Here is an 18,186-nt window from a genome sequence, read left to right as displayed (position 1 = left end):
AACATATTAATGTCCATGGTTTTGGAGTGGGATGTACAACACGTTCATATAGGTGTGATAGTAGTGTGTCCAGGTATGCACATGATTAAACATTTTGTAGCACATTTAACTTTTGTTTAAAGTCCTTTTCAGGCTATAGTGATTTGATTCCATACATTTGTTAACAGTTCTTTTGAATCAAATGTGAATTTTATTTTTAGTCATATTTTTTCCCCTAAAACTAGGATTGAAATGTATACAAATTGTTCAATTGAAGTTGTCATTACTGTATATATTCTACATACATCTCTGAGATAATTTCCTGCTGTTCTTCAGGTGACCCCAAATTGTCGTGTTGCATTACGTAATGACAGTTACACACTACACAAGATCCTTCCCAACAAGGTAGATCCACTTGTGTCTCTGATGATGGTGGAGAAGGTTCCAGACTCCACATATGAGATGATAGGAGGCTTAGATAAGCAAATCAAAGAGATCAAGGAGGTGATTGAGCTGCCAGTCAAGCACCCAGAACTCTTTGAAGCCCTGGGAATTGCTCAGCCAAAGGTGGGTGACAGTAGTTTGCGGGTTCTATCTTTTAATGTGCAATATCTGTTTATATGCATCGCTTTTAATAAATAACTGTGTTTCCAATATTGTTTGAAGTCTATGCACATTTTTATTATATAAATGTTAATCAATATACTATTTTTACTATTGGTGTTTATTTTTGTACATGCATGATACTCCTTTTAAAGGCTGTAAGTTGCTGGTTTTGAACACAGAATAAATTGACCTTATCTTCATTTGCATTTGTTTTTAGGGGGTGCTGCTGTATGGACCCCCAGGAACTGGGAAGACCCTTTTGGCTCGAGCTGTGGCTCACCATACAGACTGTACATTCATAAGAGTCTCTGGGTCAGAACTTGTACAGAAATTCATTGGAGAAGGTAAGATTGGGATACATAAGCTACATATATGGGTACCTAGAAACACCTGGAATTCCTCTTTGTGTTTCATTGTCCTTTTAATAAACAAACTATTGCATACAATTTTCAACAAATTTACAATTTATCTATTTGCCTTTTATCTATTTGCCATGTTTTTTGAAAAGCAAACCTAGGTAGGCAAAGGCGGATTGATTGCTGCACATATATATATCTCTCGTCATTGGCTTACTAAGTGTGTTCAAATAGCTTCCAGTAGTGCACTGCTGTTCCTTTAACAAAGGATACCAAGATAATGAAGTAAATTTAAAAATAGAAGTGCATTGGAAAATTGTTTAATAAAAGAAAGAAATTGGGCTTCAAGTCCCTTTCTTTTGCACAAGTTAATCCATTGATGTTATGTCCCTTTAATTTATTTTGCATCAGTTATTACATTGGTTGTATCATTTAATGAACTCAAAGCAAAATGTACCAAAAATAAAGTTTATGCTTAACTGATTAATTTCTTTCATTATGGTGAGAGTGCACAAGCCCTTAAATGTGGGATTAAACTCCAGTCCACTAGGAGGCAAGCAAAAATACCTAACATACCAAGATTTTTTTATCCCTCCCACATTTCTGTTAACCTCAGTCAAATGTACAGCCAAGAAAATGAGAATAACAGGAAAGGACACTAAGTAGGGTAAATAAAGTACAAACTAAAACTGCCGCCAACTGAATATAAAAAATGGTTGGGTCTCGTGCACTCATTGCAAAGGAAATTAATTTTAAGTTTTCTTTCATAAGGTGGTGAGAGCCTACAAGTCATCACATGCGGGATCTAATACTCAAGATGTGAAGTCAACAAGAATATAAAGAAAAAAGGGTGGATCATGAACTTAATGCAGGTGCACAAAGTACCAGACGCTGCCTAGAGTACTACTAATGCAGCCTCAGAAAAGGCAAAAACATTGAAATGAAAAAAGTTAGTAAAAGTGTGATGGGAAAGACCAGAGTAGCTGCCTTGCAAATTTGTTCTATTGAACGTCAGGCAACGTAGTGATCTTCTTTTGATAGAGCTTGAAATTTGACACTTCAAGGAACTTGCAGATAAACCCATATTTAGACGATCTTGAAGAAACTGAAGAACTCAATGAATCTGAAAAAGAATTCCAGCGGAAACCCTAACATTCACACCAAAGAATAAAAGGCTTACAAACCTTGTGCCAGGGTGCCAGGAATCAGACTGAGACGAGAAGAGCAAAAATAATCACACCTTTATTAATAGCAAAAAATAATAAAAAGTCCACAAGTCAAATAACAAGCCAGGAATCAAAATCAGAGCTGATAGTCAGACGAGCCGAGTCAAGAGCCAAAGCGAGTAGTCAGACGAGCCGGAATTGGGAACAAGGAGAACAGCAGAGTCAGGAACAAGCCAGAGATCATGAACCAGGAAGGACGTCAGACAGCCAGGTAATACACAGGAGCTCTCACAAACAGGTCTGAGACAACGCAAGGGCAAAGCATACTGAACAGAGGCCCTTTTTAAATAATAAGTGATGACATCACAATTCTGAGACTGCATCCTGTCTCACACGGATGATGTACACCAGTCTGGCCATAAAAGGAAGTGCAGGAAATGAGCAGCATCACACAGTATGCACCAGACAGCAAGAGAGGTGAGTAAAATGGCTGCCAGCAGCACATGGCAAACAGAACAAGGAAAAATCCCTGACAGTACCCTCCCCTCAACGACCCCTCCCCCGCGGGAGGACAAAAGGCTTATTGGGGAAACGGGCATGGAAGGCACGGAGGAGGGCAGGAGCATGAACATCAGAGGAGAGGGAACCCATGAACGCTCCTCCGGACCGTAGCCCCTCCAGTGAACCAAATACTGTACGCGGCCCCTGGACATACGAGAGTCAATAATGCTGCTGACCTCATACTCCTCATGGTTGTCAACAAAGAGAGGTCAGGGACGAGGCAACACAGTGGTAAACCAATTACAAACCAATGGTTTCAAGAGGGAGACATGAAAAACATTGGAGATGCGCATTGCAGGAGGAAGGTCAAGAGCGTAGGCCACAGGATTGACCTGTTGGAGTTTTCGAAAAGGACCAACATAACGGGGAGCCAGTTTATTGGAAGGCACACAAAGATTTAAGTTGCGGGAGGACAGCCAAACTCTCTCACCAATCTGGTAGGAAGGCCTGGAACTTTTGGTGCTGCATAGAACGATGAAGGAAATCCTGAATCTGCACCCACGTGGAACGGAGTTGCCGGAGATGCTCCTCCAAAGCCCCGGAATACCCTGAGACATGAATGAATCGGGCAACAAGGATGGTTGAAACACATAATTCGTCATGAACGGGGATAACTTGGAGGAAGCATTAATAGCACTATTACGAGCAAACTCTGCCCAAAGTAACACTTCAGACCAATTATTGTGGTGATCTGAGACATAGCAACGGAGGAACTGTTCCAGAGCTTGATTAGACCGTTCTGCAGCCCCATTGGATTGAGGGTGATATGCCGAGCAGAAGGAAAGCTGGATCCCCATTTGAGCACAAAAGGAATGCCAAAATCTGGAGACAAACTGGCTACCCCGGTCTGACACTATCTCCTTGGGTAACCCATGTAAACGGAAGACCTCCCGGGCAAAAATTGAAGCAAGCTCCTGAGCGGTAGGCAACTTCTTCAAGGGAATGCAATGTGACATTTTAGAAAAACGGTCAACCACCATAAGGATAACAGTATTGCCATTGGAAACAGGGAGCTCGACAATGAAGTCCATGGAAAGATGTGTCCAAGGACGCTCACCATTAGCAATAGGTTGAAGAAGACCCACAGGAAGACGTCGAGGAGTCTTATTCTGTGCACAAACTGAGCAGGAGGCAACATACGCAGCAACATCAGAACGAAGAGTTGGCCACCAGAATTGTCGAGTGACAGACCAAATCATTTGGTTCTTGCCTGGGTGACCTGCAGCTTTAGGATAGTGGTTAGTTTGCAAAAGTTTAGTTTGAAGATTCTCAGGAACAAAACACTTACCACTAGGTTTCTCAGGAGGTGCATTGGTTTGTGCAGCCAGGATCTCCTCCCCCAAGGCAGAAGTCAAATTAGTACGTATGGTAGCCAAAATATGGTCAGGAGGTATAACTGGAGTAGGTACAGACTCCTCCTTGGACAGAGGGGAAAATTGTCGAGAGAGAGCATCAGCCTTAACATTCTTACTACCAGGCAGGTAGGAGACCACATAATTAAACCGAGACATAAATAGCGCCCATCTGGCCTGTCGGGGCGACACGTTTTGCTTCAGATAGATAAGTTAAATTCTTGTGGTCAGTAAGAATGAGCACTGGCACGCTAGTATCCTCGAGAAGATGCCTCCATTCCTTGAGTACCATAATTATGGCCAGTAATTCCCTGTCGCCAATTTCATAATTGCACTCCGCTGGAGACAATTTCTTAGAGAAGAAACTACACGGATGCAAGGAACCGTCAGGCGTAGGACGTTGAGACAAGAGGACACCTACACCAGTCTCAGACGCATCTACCTCAAGAACGAAAGGCAGGACAAGGTTAGGATTAGCCAGAACTGGAGCAGCAGCAAAGGCAGTCTTAAGACTATCAAATGCCTTAATTGCAGTAGGTGACCAATGGAGTGGATCATTCTCTTTACGGGTCATGTCTGTGATAGGTTTGACCAAGCAAGAAAAGTTTTTAATAAACTTTCTATAGTAATTGGCGAACCCCAAAAAAACGTTGAATAGACCGAAGACCAACTGGGCGAGGCCACTGCAGAACTGCAGATAACTTGTCAGGATCCATGGAGAACCCTGCAACAGAGATAACATAACCTAGGAAGGTTACTCGAGTCTGATGGAACTCACATTTCTCGAGTTTACAAAACAGGCCGTTCTCACGTAGTCTCTGAAGAACCCGTGTATCATCAGAACGATGAGCCTCAGGTGTGGGTGAGTGTATGAGGATGTCGTCCAAGTACACCACAACACACTGTTGCAACATATCTCGTAGGACATCATTAATAAATTCCTGGAAAACAGCAGGAGCATTACATAGGCCAAAGGGCATTACAAGATACTCATAATGCCCGCTCCTGGTGTTAAATGCTGTTTTCCATTCGTGGCCCTCCTTGATCCTAACGAGATTGTACGCTCTTCTCTAATCAAGTTTAGTAAAGACCGTAGCTCCCATGAGGCGGTCAAAGAGTTCCGTAATGAGCGGAATAGGGTAAGCATTCTTAATGGTAAGATGATTAAGACCCCTATAATCGATGCATGGTCTTAACTCGCCACCCTTTTTCTTCACAAAGAAGAAGCCAGCCCCTGCAGGAGAGCAGGATTTGCGGATGATCCCCCGTGACACAGCATCAGCAACATACTCCTCCATAGCACAATTCTCCGCAACAGACAGAGGGTAAACCCGGCCCCAAGGAGTAATGGCTCCGGGTTGCAGGTCTATGGCACAATCGTAAGACCGGTGAGGAGGCAACGTACCGGAACGCACCTTGTCAAAAACGTCTAGGAACTCTCGGTACTCCTCTGGCAATTGAGATACCGAAGAAGTGCACAATACTTTAACTGGTTTCCGAAGACAAGTGGAAATACATTGCGGAGACCATGAAAAAATTTCGGACCTGCGCCAGTCGAGACTGGGATTGTGCTTTTGGAGCCAGGTATAACCCAGAACAACCGGAAAATGCAGAGAGTTTATCACCTGGAACTGGAGGGTTTCAAAATGGAGAGCCCCAACAGCCATGGATAAAGAAGCAGTTTCGTGAGTAACGAGTGCGGGCTGAACTGGCCTGCCATCAATGGCCTCAATAGCAAGCGGAATGGACCGAGGCAAAACAGGAATGGAGTTCTTTGATACAAAAGCCCTATCAATGAAATAGCCCGCAGCACCAGAGTCAACAAGAGCCTGGGTGACTGGAGGAGTCCACCCAGGAAAGGACAACCGTGACCAATGGTTTCTCCTTTAGCGGTTCCGGGGACAAGGATAAACCACCCAAGGTCTGCCCCCGACAGCATCTTAGGTGTGAGTTTTTCCCGGCCGTGTAGGAGAAGACTTCAAAAGGTGGCCCTGTAACCCACAATAGAGGCAGAGCCCCTCCCTCCTCCTAAAGGCCCTCTCCGCCGCGGAGAGATGCGTGAATCCCAACAGCATCAGCTCAGCAGTACCTGGTGACTCGGGACCAGGAGGCATGAGAGGAGAGGGAGGCATGGGTGGGAGCGAACACGTAGGAGACAAAGGAACAGGAGGCTTCCGCAAGCGCTTCTTGAAAGAGGGCCTCTCACTTAGTCTGTCAATTAGAATCAAAAAAGACACCAATGCCTCGAGATCTTCTGATAAATCTCTGGCAGCAACTTCGTCTTTAATCGCATCAGAGAGCCCATGAAAGAAGGCGGCAGCAAGGGCTTCATTGTTCCAACCTACCTCTGCGGCAAGCGTACGGAACTCAATGGCATACTGAGCAACAGATACTGCACCTTGCTGAATGGGTCGTTTAGCAACAGGGGAGGAGCGAGCTGGAACATCAAATACCCTTCGAAAGGATGCCACAAATTCAGGGTAATTTAAAATCACAGGTTTATTAGTCTCCCACAAGGGATTAACCCAGTCAAGAGCTGTGTCAGAGAGTAACGAGATGAGAAATCCCACCTTAGCTCTGTCAGGGAAATGCCTGAGGTAACATCTCAAAGTAAATGCCCACCTAGTTCAAAAACCCTCTGCACTGATTAGGATCGCCTCCATAACGCTGAGGTAGAGGTGCAGAACCGGACATGCTCCTGGTAGGACTAGGTGCAGCAGCGGAAACAGTAGCAACCATAACTTGCGGGACACTTTGGTCCAAATGTGCAGTGCGAGTCAGCAGGGTTTGCAGGGCTAGTGCAAATTGATCAAAGCAGTGATCCTGTTCATCCATCCTGGAAATGATGGCAGGTAAAGGTGGATTATTAGCACCATCAGGATTCATGGCCTTTGCGTAATGTCAGGGTGCCAGGAATCAGACTGAGACGAGAAGTGCAAAAATAAAAACACCTTTATTAATAGTAAAAAATAATCTAAAGTCCACAAGTCAAATAACAAGCCAGGAATCAAAACCAGAGCTGGTAGACAACCCTCTCTGACTCAAGATCAAATGTTTAATCTCCAAGCCAGTACCTTTGAACAACCAATAGTGTGATGACTGTTAGTTTTATACACCTGATGAAACGGTTGTTGTGACCGGGAAACGCGTAGTGTATTAGGTTTTAATAAACTTATATGTTATATTTTAACCTATCTGTCATCACGCTTGTTTTTATCTTTGCTTTGAAAAGCTATTTTTAACTTTTTATCAGCTATCAGCTTTTGACACATCAATATTAGCTGTGCATTTGCCCTGAGGAGGATACTTGTACCATCATTGGGCATTTTTGCGACCCCAAGTACTTGTGGGGTTTCATGAAATCTTCACTTTGGCTACTGGATCGGAGTAGATCGTGAGGATAAGCTCGCTGGACAGCTTGTGAATAGTTCAGCTTGCACCTGTGGCACTTCTCAAGTGCTCTGAATCTAGTAAGTGATCTTGTATCGTTGTGTGGGGGTCCTATTCATCTACGATTTCACACTATTGTGGCGCCTCCTTCTTTTCTCCCCTCTATCTGCAGATCGTCGCTGGTGCCATCAGCTTTGGAAGGAGTATTTGCTGCCGCATACCCGCTATCTGAGGGAACACCCGGAGGAAATAATCTCCACTCCATGAACTTTGGATAAGAACTATTTATACACCCTATTTGTTTTTGGGCACCTATTGTATGTATCTGGTATTTTTATGCTATACCTCCACTAATATGTGTCTCTAACATTGTTTGTTACTATTGTGCGTTTGTAACTACTCTCGCATTGATAGTTATATCATCTCATCAACATAGTTGCTGGAGGTTGTTTTCGATATCTTTATTTTTTGATTTGGAAGACACATTAGTAACACTTTATAGGCACAGTGTTTTTATCTATATCCACAGTTATTTTGTTATTTATATATTTTTTGTACACTCATATGTACTTTTATATATAGTTATCTATCACTTTAAGAATACAGTTGTGAATACATATCACACACATTTCTAATCCTTGTCCTTTGTTGAAGAGGGCAGTCAAGACTTTGGGATATACATCACATGTTCACTTTTTGTACACTTTATTCGTGTGCATATTTAGGCGCCTTCATTTTTTTACATCACTTTTGTTTTCAAAAATAAAAACACCTTTATTAATAGTAAAAAATAATCTAAAGTCCACAAGTCAAATAACAAGCCAGGAATCAAAACCAGAGCTGGTAGACAACCCTCTCTGACTCAAGATCAAATGTTTAATCTCCAAGCCAGTACCTTTGAACATTTAGATCTTGATGAAAAAGGAGGGTAACTGGACATTTGGATCCGATCCGCAAACCAAGTCCAAGCAATCAGAATGTCTGAAGCCTGTTTTTGCTCAATTCAAGCGATCACTCTATCACAAAGGGTGGGAATAGGTAAATTTGACAAATTGTCAAAGGGAGTATGAATTCCACCTGCTAATCCTGAAATTTGGCACAATACCAGTGAAGTGTGTGATTTGAGAAGCCATTAGATCTACAGTATCTCCGGAAGGCCCTACAGATTGAACAACTGGCTGAGAGACTAGTCTCCAACTTCCCAGTTGTTTACTTGAGGAATATGAATTGCTAATATTATTCAGTGATTTGTTTCAGCCCATCTCAAAATGCCAGATACCTCCTCACAGAGTTTCCCCTTGATGATTTATAATGTGCCATGGCCATAACGTCCGAATGAAATCTCAGAAATTACTTGTTTGAGAGAAGGCCAGCTCTGAAAATTGATTTAAGTTCTAGAATGTTGATCGGTAACCTTTCCTCATAAGGATGCCTCTGCCAGGCTGTTCCACCTTTCCTGTCGATCTGTATCTGCTGCACCTCTCTGTGAGTCCCTTCATTGGCTCCCCATTCACAGCAGAATCAAATTCAAAATTCTCACCCTTACGTACAGAACTCTCACCAACGCCGCTCCCCTCAACCTATCCTCTCTAATACACAAGTATACTCCAGCCAGTCCACTAAGATCCAACAATGACCTGCTCCTTGCATCCGCAACTATCACTTCCTCTCATGCTAGACTGCAGGACTTCTCTCGTGCAGCACCTACCCTCTGGAACACTCTCCCTCGTGCTGTCAGGCTTTGCCCTAATTTTTCTTCCTTTAAATGTTCCCTGAAGACTTTTCTGTTCAGGGAAGCCTACCACCCAAAGCCTACCACCCAACTCAATAATAAATTAATTTCACTTACCTAACATTTTCCTCATATAACTCTGTATTAACATCCTTCTCAATCTTGCAGTCCTCACCTCCTGTTTCTCAACCTCCTACCCTTCTAGATTGTAAGTTCCCACGGGAATAGGGCCCTCAATCCCTCCTGTATGTGTTTGTAAATTTTGTCCTGTCTCTTTCAAGTCTTGTATTGTTTTATTTAAATGAATTGTATCCATGGACAGCGCTGCGGAATATGTTGGCGCTTAATAAATGAATAATAATAATAATAATGAGAACAGACCCCTTGCACTCTTTTGAGACTTTCAGACTACACGCTCAATCTGATAAACTGGCATCTGTGGTGATTACCACCTAAGACAGCTGAAGAAAGGATGCCTCGTGAATTATTGAGGATTGCTTCTGCCACCAAAAACGACTGACTGGGTCTGTGATCCAGGAGAATCCTCTGAGTAATATTGTTGCAGTCTTTGTTCCACTGCTTTAGCATCTTTAGCTGCAGAGGACGTAATTGAAATTTTGCAAATGGAATGGCATTTGAAGCGGCTACTAAAGGATGAGAGAGCTCTGTTGCTGAGCACAAGCTCTTTGCAATTTCTCCCTGCTTTGCTCAGTAAGAGATAAAATCATGATCACTGAGTTTGTGAATACCCCCAGAAAGGCCACTTTCTTCTGAGGTGTGAAAAACCTTGTTGCTATTAGTCTCCCCAGATGGAAGGATGGAGCTTCAACCAAAAGATTGTTTAAATAGGGAGCAACTGCTATGCTCTGATCTCTCACTACAGATAGCAGAGCTCCCAGTGTTTTTGTAAATATTCTGGGAGCTGTAGAGAGCCAAAGAGAAGAGCTACAAATTGGAAGTGTTTGTCCAAATAAGCAAACATTTAACATTGATAATGATCCCTGTGAATAGGGATATGAATATAAGCATCATTCATGTTTATGGTCATCATAAATTAACCGTGTTAAACAAGGGGCAGAATTGTTCAAATAGTTTCCATTTGAAAGTGGGAACTTGTTCAGTTTTTTTTTTTTTTTTTTTTTTTTTTTTTATTTAAGAACTGTCAAATAAAATGGTACATACAGACTTATCATTCAGTAGTTATACATATATTTTGCAAGTTGAGTCTTTAAAGAAGATATATAGAGATCAAGACAGTGCTCAAATTTTTATACCCCTTAGACATCATATTAGGTCGCTCTTGGACCCATTAGAAATTTAAGATCTGTTTGGTGTGGGGTAGTATTAGTCAAATGCTGTGAATAAAATGACAGTAAGAAAAACTGTAAAGGGAAGGCTTTACATACTGTGATGAAGAAAACAATAGAGAAAAAAGTCCCAACTGGGCTAATAGTTAAGAAAGTAACTAGCTGTCTAGCATTCCTAGTGCAATAGGGAAAATATATTATGCTGCACATACACAACGTGAGGTTATAAATATATGTAATATTTTTCAAAGGTTCCTCTTGGTATCTGTCTTAATGATAAGACCTTATGTAAGGCAATCTTTTTAGAACAGGGTGGAGATTATCAATGTTGGGGCAATGTATATTCGTGTTAACTATAGTAACAAGATTGATAAAACTGCTAATACTATATTATATGGATTACTGAGGTAATAATGCTACATACTAAAAAGTGGATTGGTGGCACAACATATTTCTGTTGTTTCATAAAGTATCCCGCCAATACCCTCACTATAGTGTTGGAATACATAGCAATCCTCTATACATGGCATCTAATGTTTTATACTACTGCCCCCCCCCTGCGGCCCCGGCCGCCAGCCACTGGGGAGAGACTATGCATCTCACAGACATATAAACTATTATTTATTTTCCTAGAGATAGCCTTCCTTCAGAATGATAGTATAGGAAAGAATAGGAAAAGAATATGCTATTGTGTCAAAAATTAATATTAATCATCTTAGAATAGAGGGTTGCGTGAGGTATGGGGTATATCTATGCTATCATCTCCTAAACACAATTAACAGAAACTAAACATGAGAAACAAGTAACTCTAAACATCTCTGCCAACATGCCACCCTTCAAAATGAATCCCTTGTAGTCTTCTCGATTCAACCTCCTTGATGGGGTGAGCAAAGTTACATCTGATCAGTATAACAGGATGGCTGTTTAACCCCTGCTAGCTAACGTTTCAATAATCTAGCCTTTATCTGATATAAAAACCTGTGAATTTTTGCGATGACAGGACTTGAGTTCTCTTAATGTTTGTTGCGCCTTATATGAGGGTTGTGAAGGAAAGTGAGATATCCGCTCAGCGTAACTCCAGTGTAAAACAACAGGTGACTGAGTCCATTTTTTTGTCCCTTGGATTAGTGTCCCTGCTGTGCCTTGCTCTGTTAGCCTCCGGTTCACATGCTGAGATATGGATCCAGTAAATTTTTGAGAGCGCCCGCTCAAACGAGGTGTGCTGGTCGAGGTGATGTTCTGTGTCCCCTGATCTTTTAAATCTGTAAAGCAAATGGCTTGCTGCTTCTCTTGTGCTGCGGACATTCTTGGTAGCAATTTAGTGGTCTGCGCAGCAAAGGCTATTGTAGGAGACTCCTGTGGTTGTGGCAAGTCAGCCAGCCCTCCCGGCTGTGAGAAATCTTCAGGCGATTCTGTGTCGAGGGAACCTTTAACATTTGAAGATCTAGTTAGTTGTGTGGCATGGGTTTCTTTATTAAGCAATATTTGCATCAGACAATCATATGGAGCCTTATCCATCATCTTGTGAAACAACATTTCAAGTCTCTCCAGCTTCTCATCCAATCGCTGCCAGTAGGATTCTCCCGCCATGTGCGCCATTTCAAGTATCGCTGTGCAAGGTAGTTTTTTTTTTTTGAAAAGTGTGTTGATTCACTCTACTGCAGATATCTGATAATTCTTCTCGCTAGTGCAAAAAAGCTGTAATTCCCAGTTAGGAACAAGTACCTCGGATTTACCGAGGGGGAAGCGCCGCCATTAATGAGCCACCGCTCCAGGCCCCTAGTGTCCTTTCCAGAGATCCAATGTCAGAAATACAGCCCAATTATTAGTGATAAGCCCTCTGAGGAGCTAACAGACGTTGTAGCTATATACTGATATATTTTAGCTGTGTGGTGGTGCCTATAATCGGTGGATTTTAAGCTTCTCGATCAGAGCTCTTGGAAGTTGCGACCGGTCAGGATCGCTGTTAGGACACGCCCCCCCTTGTTCAGTTTTTTTTAATATCCAGAATGGGTCTGAAAGTTCCTTCTTTCTTTGGAACAATGAAAAGATTTGAATACAACTGCAGAGTTCTTTCCTATTCTGGAACTAGAATTATCACTCCCATTTCTTGCAGTTGTAGAACGCACAAGAAATTGCATTTGCTTTTAATTTATTTTTGGGGAGATGTGAAAGAGGGAAACCCATCGGGAACCCCTGAGCAACTATGCTTAGAACCCGGGGGAACCTAAAACGACCAGACCTTCTGAAAAAGGTTAAATCTGCCCCCTACCAGAACTAAGTTTGGTTCGGGAGCTGCATCTTTGTGTACATTTAGTAGACTGTGATGACTTTCGAAGAGTCTGTTTTTATGTTAGCCATTATAGCAGAAAGGAACTAAAATAACCAGCAGGTCTGTTCTTTCCCTTAGGACTTTTATCTTGTGGTAAAAAGGCACCTTTTTCTTCAGTACAGCAGCGATAATGAGACCTTTACTAAACAAAATCTTTCCCTGAAAGGGAAAAGAAAAAAGTTTAACCATGGCTGCAGAGCCACAAAGCTTCTCTGGTGAGCAAGACCATAGCTGAATTATTTGGATAAATGCTTATTAACTCTACTTCTGGTAAGCAGGCCAACGCTGAATTCTTTGCATTAAAGGGCCATAATACCCAAATGTTTAAACACTTGAAAGTGATGCAGCATAGCTGTAAAAAGCTGACTAGAAAATATCACCTGAACATCTCTATGTAAAAAAGAAAGATATTTTACCTCAAAAGTTCCTCAGTAGCCACCTCCCATTGTAAAGGATTTCTAAGCAGCATATTAGTATGTCTGTCCCGGGACAACTGAAAGGATAAGCTTCGTGCACTCTCATATTATTTCACCAATCAGGTAAAGGAAGCTTACTATGAAATCTCATGAGAGTTAAGTCAAATCTCATGAGATCACAGTAAGAGTTCATGACCTCAGCACTGCTGATGCTGATTGGCTGCTGTTCATTTCTTCATTTTTTTTAATTTTTTTACCTGCAGCTGGGAGCAGCCGAGTATAACTTTTTACACAGAACTTACTCTGGTAAGTCCAGATAAATTTGAGGAAACAGATCTGTATAATCTCCATTCCACTGCTTGAACATGCTTAGTTGCAGAGGCCTGAGACAAAAACGAGGAAACAGAACGATGGCCAATGTTGCCACTATCAATCCGATAACCTCCATGCACTGAGTCACAGACAGACAAGGATTGGACTGAATAGTTCAACATCTATATAGAATTTATAGTTTGCTGATCTCTGCCAGAAAAAAACTCATTGAAGCAAAGTCTAATAGGGTTCCCAGAAAGGGTACTCTTATCTGAGGAACTAACGAACTCCATTCCAGGCTCACCTTCCACTAGTGGGTCCGTAGGAAGGAAAGCACAAGGACGGTATGGAACCTGCCAGTTGAAAGGACGACGCATGGACCATTATATTGTCCAGAGAAGGCGCTACTGCGAAGCCCCGCGGCCTTAGAACCACCAAAAAGATCCCAGCACGTTTATGAAAGTCTGGGCGTCGAGGCCAGACTGAAAAGGATAAACACAAACCTAGAATGTTTGTCCCGAAAGTCAAACCTCAGGAACTTGTGATGATATCTGTGGATAGGAACATGAAGAGAAGCATCCTTTAAATCCACCGTTGACAGAAATTGACCCACTGGATCAAAGAATGGTACAAATAGTCTCCATTCTGCGAGGAGCGATGAGAAACCTGTTCAGACTCTTATGGTCTAATACTGATCTAAAGATTCCCTCCTCTTTTATTGCGGGAACCACAAATAAATTTAAATAAAACACCCTGCTCCAGCTCCAGTACTGGAATGGGAACAAGACACTCAGGGAGGAGAGACCTCTTACACAATGCAAGGATGTGTCTCCTATTAACTGCCCTGCAGAATTCCCAGCAATCCCAAACCTCTAAACCCAAGACTGAGCAAGGACGGAAAATCGCCCTCCGCAAGATCCGGTCCCGGATCAGGGGCATGTCCTGCCTGAGTCAACAGTAGATTTATTATTTGTATGATTAATACGTAAATTCTGTTAACACAAAAAAGAATTACTTCTGTCAAGCCAGAGCTCAACAAAGTCTTTCCCGTGCCAGGAATCGCTAAAAAGCGAAGACTTAGAGCTGACACCTATATAAACAGGCTTTAACCAAAAGGCTCGCTGAACTGGAACAGAGAAACCTGAAACCTATAATTTCAGTGTGAAAAATTTGAAAGAAAAGTTACCCAACTCAAAAGGCTTTTATCCTAGCCTGGTCCCTTATCTGATTTATCTGATTTACTAGTAACAGAACACCACATCAAACCATACTGCCGTTGCACAGTTGGTTGCTGTTACAAGCCTAGTTGTATGAACCTTTATACCTTCTTACTATCCTCTAAAGGTATTGTAGAACTTTTAGCTAGGTTGACCATGGGAAAACATCCTTTTGATGAAAGGGAATGCAGTTCTCCATCCCAATAACTCACTGGACGCCCTAGGTAACAACTTTAGTGACAGAGTCTTCCAGGATAGCTAAAACCTCCTAAGTAACAGAGGTAGACGAGCAAAGACAAAGGAAAAACAACCTCAGGACCAAATAAAGAGATAATTCAATCTGAGCCTGAGAATTCATTAACAGAAAATCCCGAAGTATCTTCCTCTTCGTCAACATGGAAGAAATATCTGGGATAGCAATTTTTAAACAATCATACTGATTGAAATTAATTCCTCTAGAAACGTTTACTTCTACATAGAAAAAACTATGATGTGTGAAATGTTAGAGGAAGCGCAGGAAACTGTATGTGGGCCATAATTTGTGGAACACTAGAGGAGAAATTGGCATAGGTTGACCATAGTCAACAGACTCCCATAGTGGTATGGGTCAGAGAAGAAACAAAAAATCTTTTTTTTTTTTTTAAAGTAACACAAACGGTACTGTCTTTTAAAAATTAAGAAGTAATTAATATGTTGTGCAAACTTATTCCATCCGAAGACATAAAGCATGGAGAAAACAAGTAAACAGTACTCTGTTACTGTCTCTTTAAATGTTAAAATCAACTCATTTACTGCGTACATGTCCAAGCTACATCCCAAAGGATGGCTGAAATAATAAACAGAGAAATTATGGCAAATAAAATGAACAAATAAAAACGTTACTGTCTCTTTAAATTTTAAACAGTAACGTTTACTGCAGTCCGCTTTACATCGCCTGCTTACAAAAAATTGCTGAGTGTATCATTTTATCAAGTAAGCATGCAACACGTAGCCATCATAGTACATCCTTGGGCACGGAAATGACTGAGACACAAACTGATAGAAATTTTTACATGAGTAAAATGTGCAATCCTATTTAATAGAAAATCCACAGATTGTAAACTGATCCGGAGTGCATCTGCAGCGCTATCCGGACCCACATAGGACCAAACACAGAGAGCTCCTCGCTCAAAAACTGCTCTATGTGACACCCTCTCCTGTGTACTAAAGAGCAAGTGCGGTCCCAGTCGGCCCAAGCCTCTCCCATCGTGGGCGTGATATCTCTATCTAAAAGACTGCATTGACATTCATGGACGGAATATCGGCAGAAGAAAAGCGCCAAAACAAAAGCCCGCCCCTCGTGGGCGGAACAAGACAAACTCTCCCGGTCGCCATCATTATAATAAAAAAGGTGACCGGGAGATTGCACTGAACCTTTTTAAGTTGGTAACAAAAAGTAACACCGGATCAAGGCATAAAAAATGCATGTTTGGACAAAAATACTCCTTTTCTGGTTACCACAACAATAAAGAAACCATAAATCAAAGGTTATATGTCTCACTGTTATCGGGCACATCCCACATGGTATCCTGCCCGGTTAACATAGCCACTCTCCTTAGCCCCAGTGCCTGCAGCCAGACGTGCTGCCAGAAAAACTTCTAATTATCGATCACAGTGTTACCGTCTCCTATACAGGCGATACATGGAACAAGGCAACATGTCACAGTAGGAGTCCTCTTCACAATATAGCTCCTATACGTGTCTCCCCACCACAAAGCCATAACCTACTATGTGAAAGCTGAGTGGTACATAGTAAATAGGGGAGCCCTTACAATAAAGGTACATTACCCCACTACAAAATAGGTAGTATATACACAGCCATTTCTGAGGTAGTACTGTCCCAGAAAAACAAAAGAGCTGCACATACCTCTATGCTGAGCGACAGCATGATAGGTCCCACAGGATCAACAGGTCTTTTCCCTCCTGCAGTTCTGTGGAGACACACAGGGCCTTAGTTAATATTTCCTAAGCCCATATTCTGAAGGGCAGCACTCAGTATGGGAGGCGCAGTGAGAATTTAATCCCACCAGCTCCCATTGCTTTAAAGCCACCAAATGCTTCTCTTGTTACTGAAGAGACTGATCTGGTCTAGGCTACACCCCTGAACAAAGCAGCACACTCAGGCACTACTTTAAAAATAATAAACTCTTGATAGAAGAATCTATAACCAACACCTCACTTTGCCTCTTCCTATCACTAACACAGGCAAAGAGAATGACTGGGGTGGGAGGGAAGGGAGGAGCTATATATACAGCTCTGCTGTGGTGCTCTTTGCCTCCTCCTGCTGACCAGGAGGGGATATCCCACAAGTAAGGATGAAATCCGTGGACTCATCGTATCTTGTAAAAGAAATACGGTTTTTGGTGAATGGTTAAATTGTTTTGTATGATTTTTTAAATTGTTTTTTCATTGTATACTTTTGTAATGTATGCCTCTCCTTCCCATACGAAAAGGCAGTATGCACCCCTTAGCGAGACACCCTGTAAAGTGTGTCTTTATATAATTCCTCCAGGGAAATAGGACTGGCAAGCATTATTATAGAATCTCACCAGCCCAGACACCTTTTTAGAATTGGGCCCTGAGCCAGAGCACAACTCCTGACATACTGAAAAGCAGTAAAAAAAAAACATTGTTCACTAAAGTTACATATCCAAAGCTGTCAGCGGAAAAATTAACTACACTCTAGTGCTGCAACTTATAAATAACAGCTAAGAGACACAACCCTACCACTAGTGCTACAGCATTACAAGTACACCAGGTCACATCCCAGGTAATACACATAGCAGTGTGCTTAAAGATATATACAATTTCAAACGAGGTACAGTGTAAGGCTCAAACACAAAAAAAACGGTTGTTTCTCAATAAATGTAAATAAGTGCTCTTAATCTTACCACCTTTGTTCAAATGTATTCATGGAAACAGAATACATGAGTAATGTACTGACTAATAGCCAGTGGTCTATGTCCATGCCGGAATATATTTACCTGTCGGCATCCACTCTACCGTGCTTATCCAGTAAAGGTGCTTATCATGTGTATTATGCAGTAGCCAAGGAACTAGGAAAGGAGTACACCAATGAACCATCTGGAGGATGATGCAGGATAAATTCGCTGTGGGAAAATCACTCTCACAGCCAATTTTACTCATTTTACACCCCTCTGTCCTATTAACAGCTTTCTGGAGGGGGGATAACAGGTCTCACATTGGTCTGAGAACCCCTATCTACTTTGAATCTGAAGCATTTCAAATTTTCACCTTTTTCTGTAGTGGACATATTAGATTGAGGTATACAGGGAAGTGATAGGGATTAAAAGCTCTATTTTGGGTATTTTTTTACCTGCCTTCTACTGAGCTTGGGTTTGATCCCACGTGATGGCTTGTGGACTCTCACCACCTTATGAAAGAAATAATATAGATTCAG

At 41.9% G+C, this 18,186-nt stretch overlaps 1 protein-coding gene across 1 annotated transcript in view; it reads left to right on the top strand.

Moving 5' to 3' along the window:
* The window catches only part of PSMC5 (proteasome 26S subunit, ATPase 5), a 69,303-nt gene that overhangs the window by 36,175 nt on the left and 14,942 nt on the right, over positions 1-18,186 (top strand). Inside the window, exons 6-7 of the mRNA XM_053699710.1 lie at positions 316-546; positions 803-929. Of these exons, the coding sequence (XP_053555685.1) occupies positions 316-546; positions 803-929 (358 nt within the window). The remainder of the gene's footprint in view (positions 1-315; positions 547-802; positions 930-18,186) is intronic.

Source organism: Bombina bombina, chromosome 1 (genome assembly GCF_027579735.1).
Source record: "Bombina bombina isolate aBomBom1 chromosome 1, aBomBom1.pri, whole genome shotgun sequence".
Classification (NCBI taxonomy): domain Eukaryota; kingdom Metazoa; phylum Chordata; class Amphibia; order Anura; family Bombinatoridae; genus Bombina; species Bombina bombina.
This window is presented reverse-complemented; position numbering and strand designations above follow the sequence as displayed.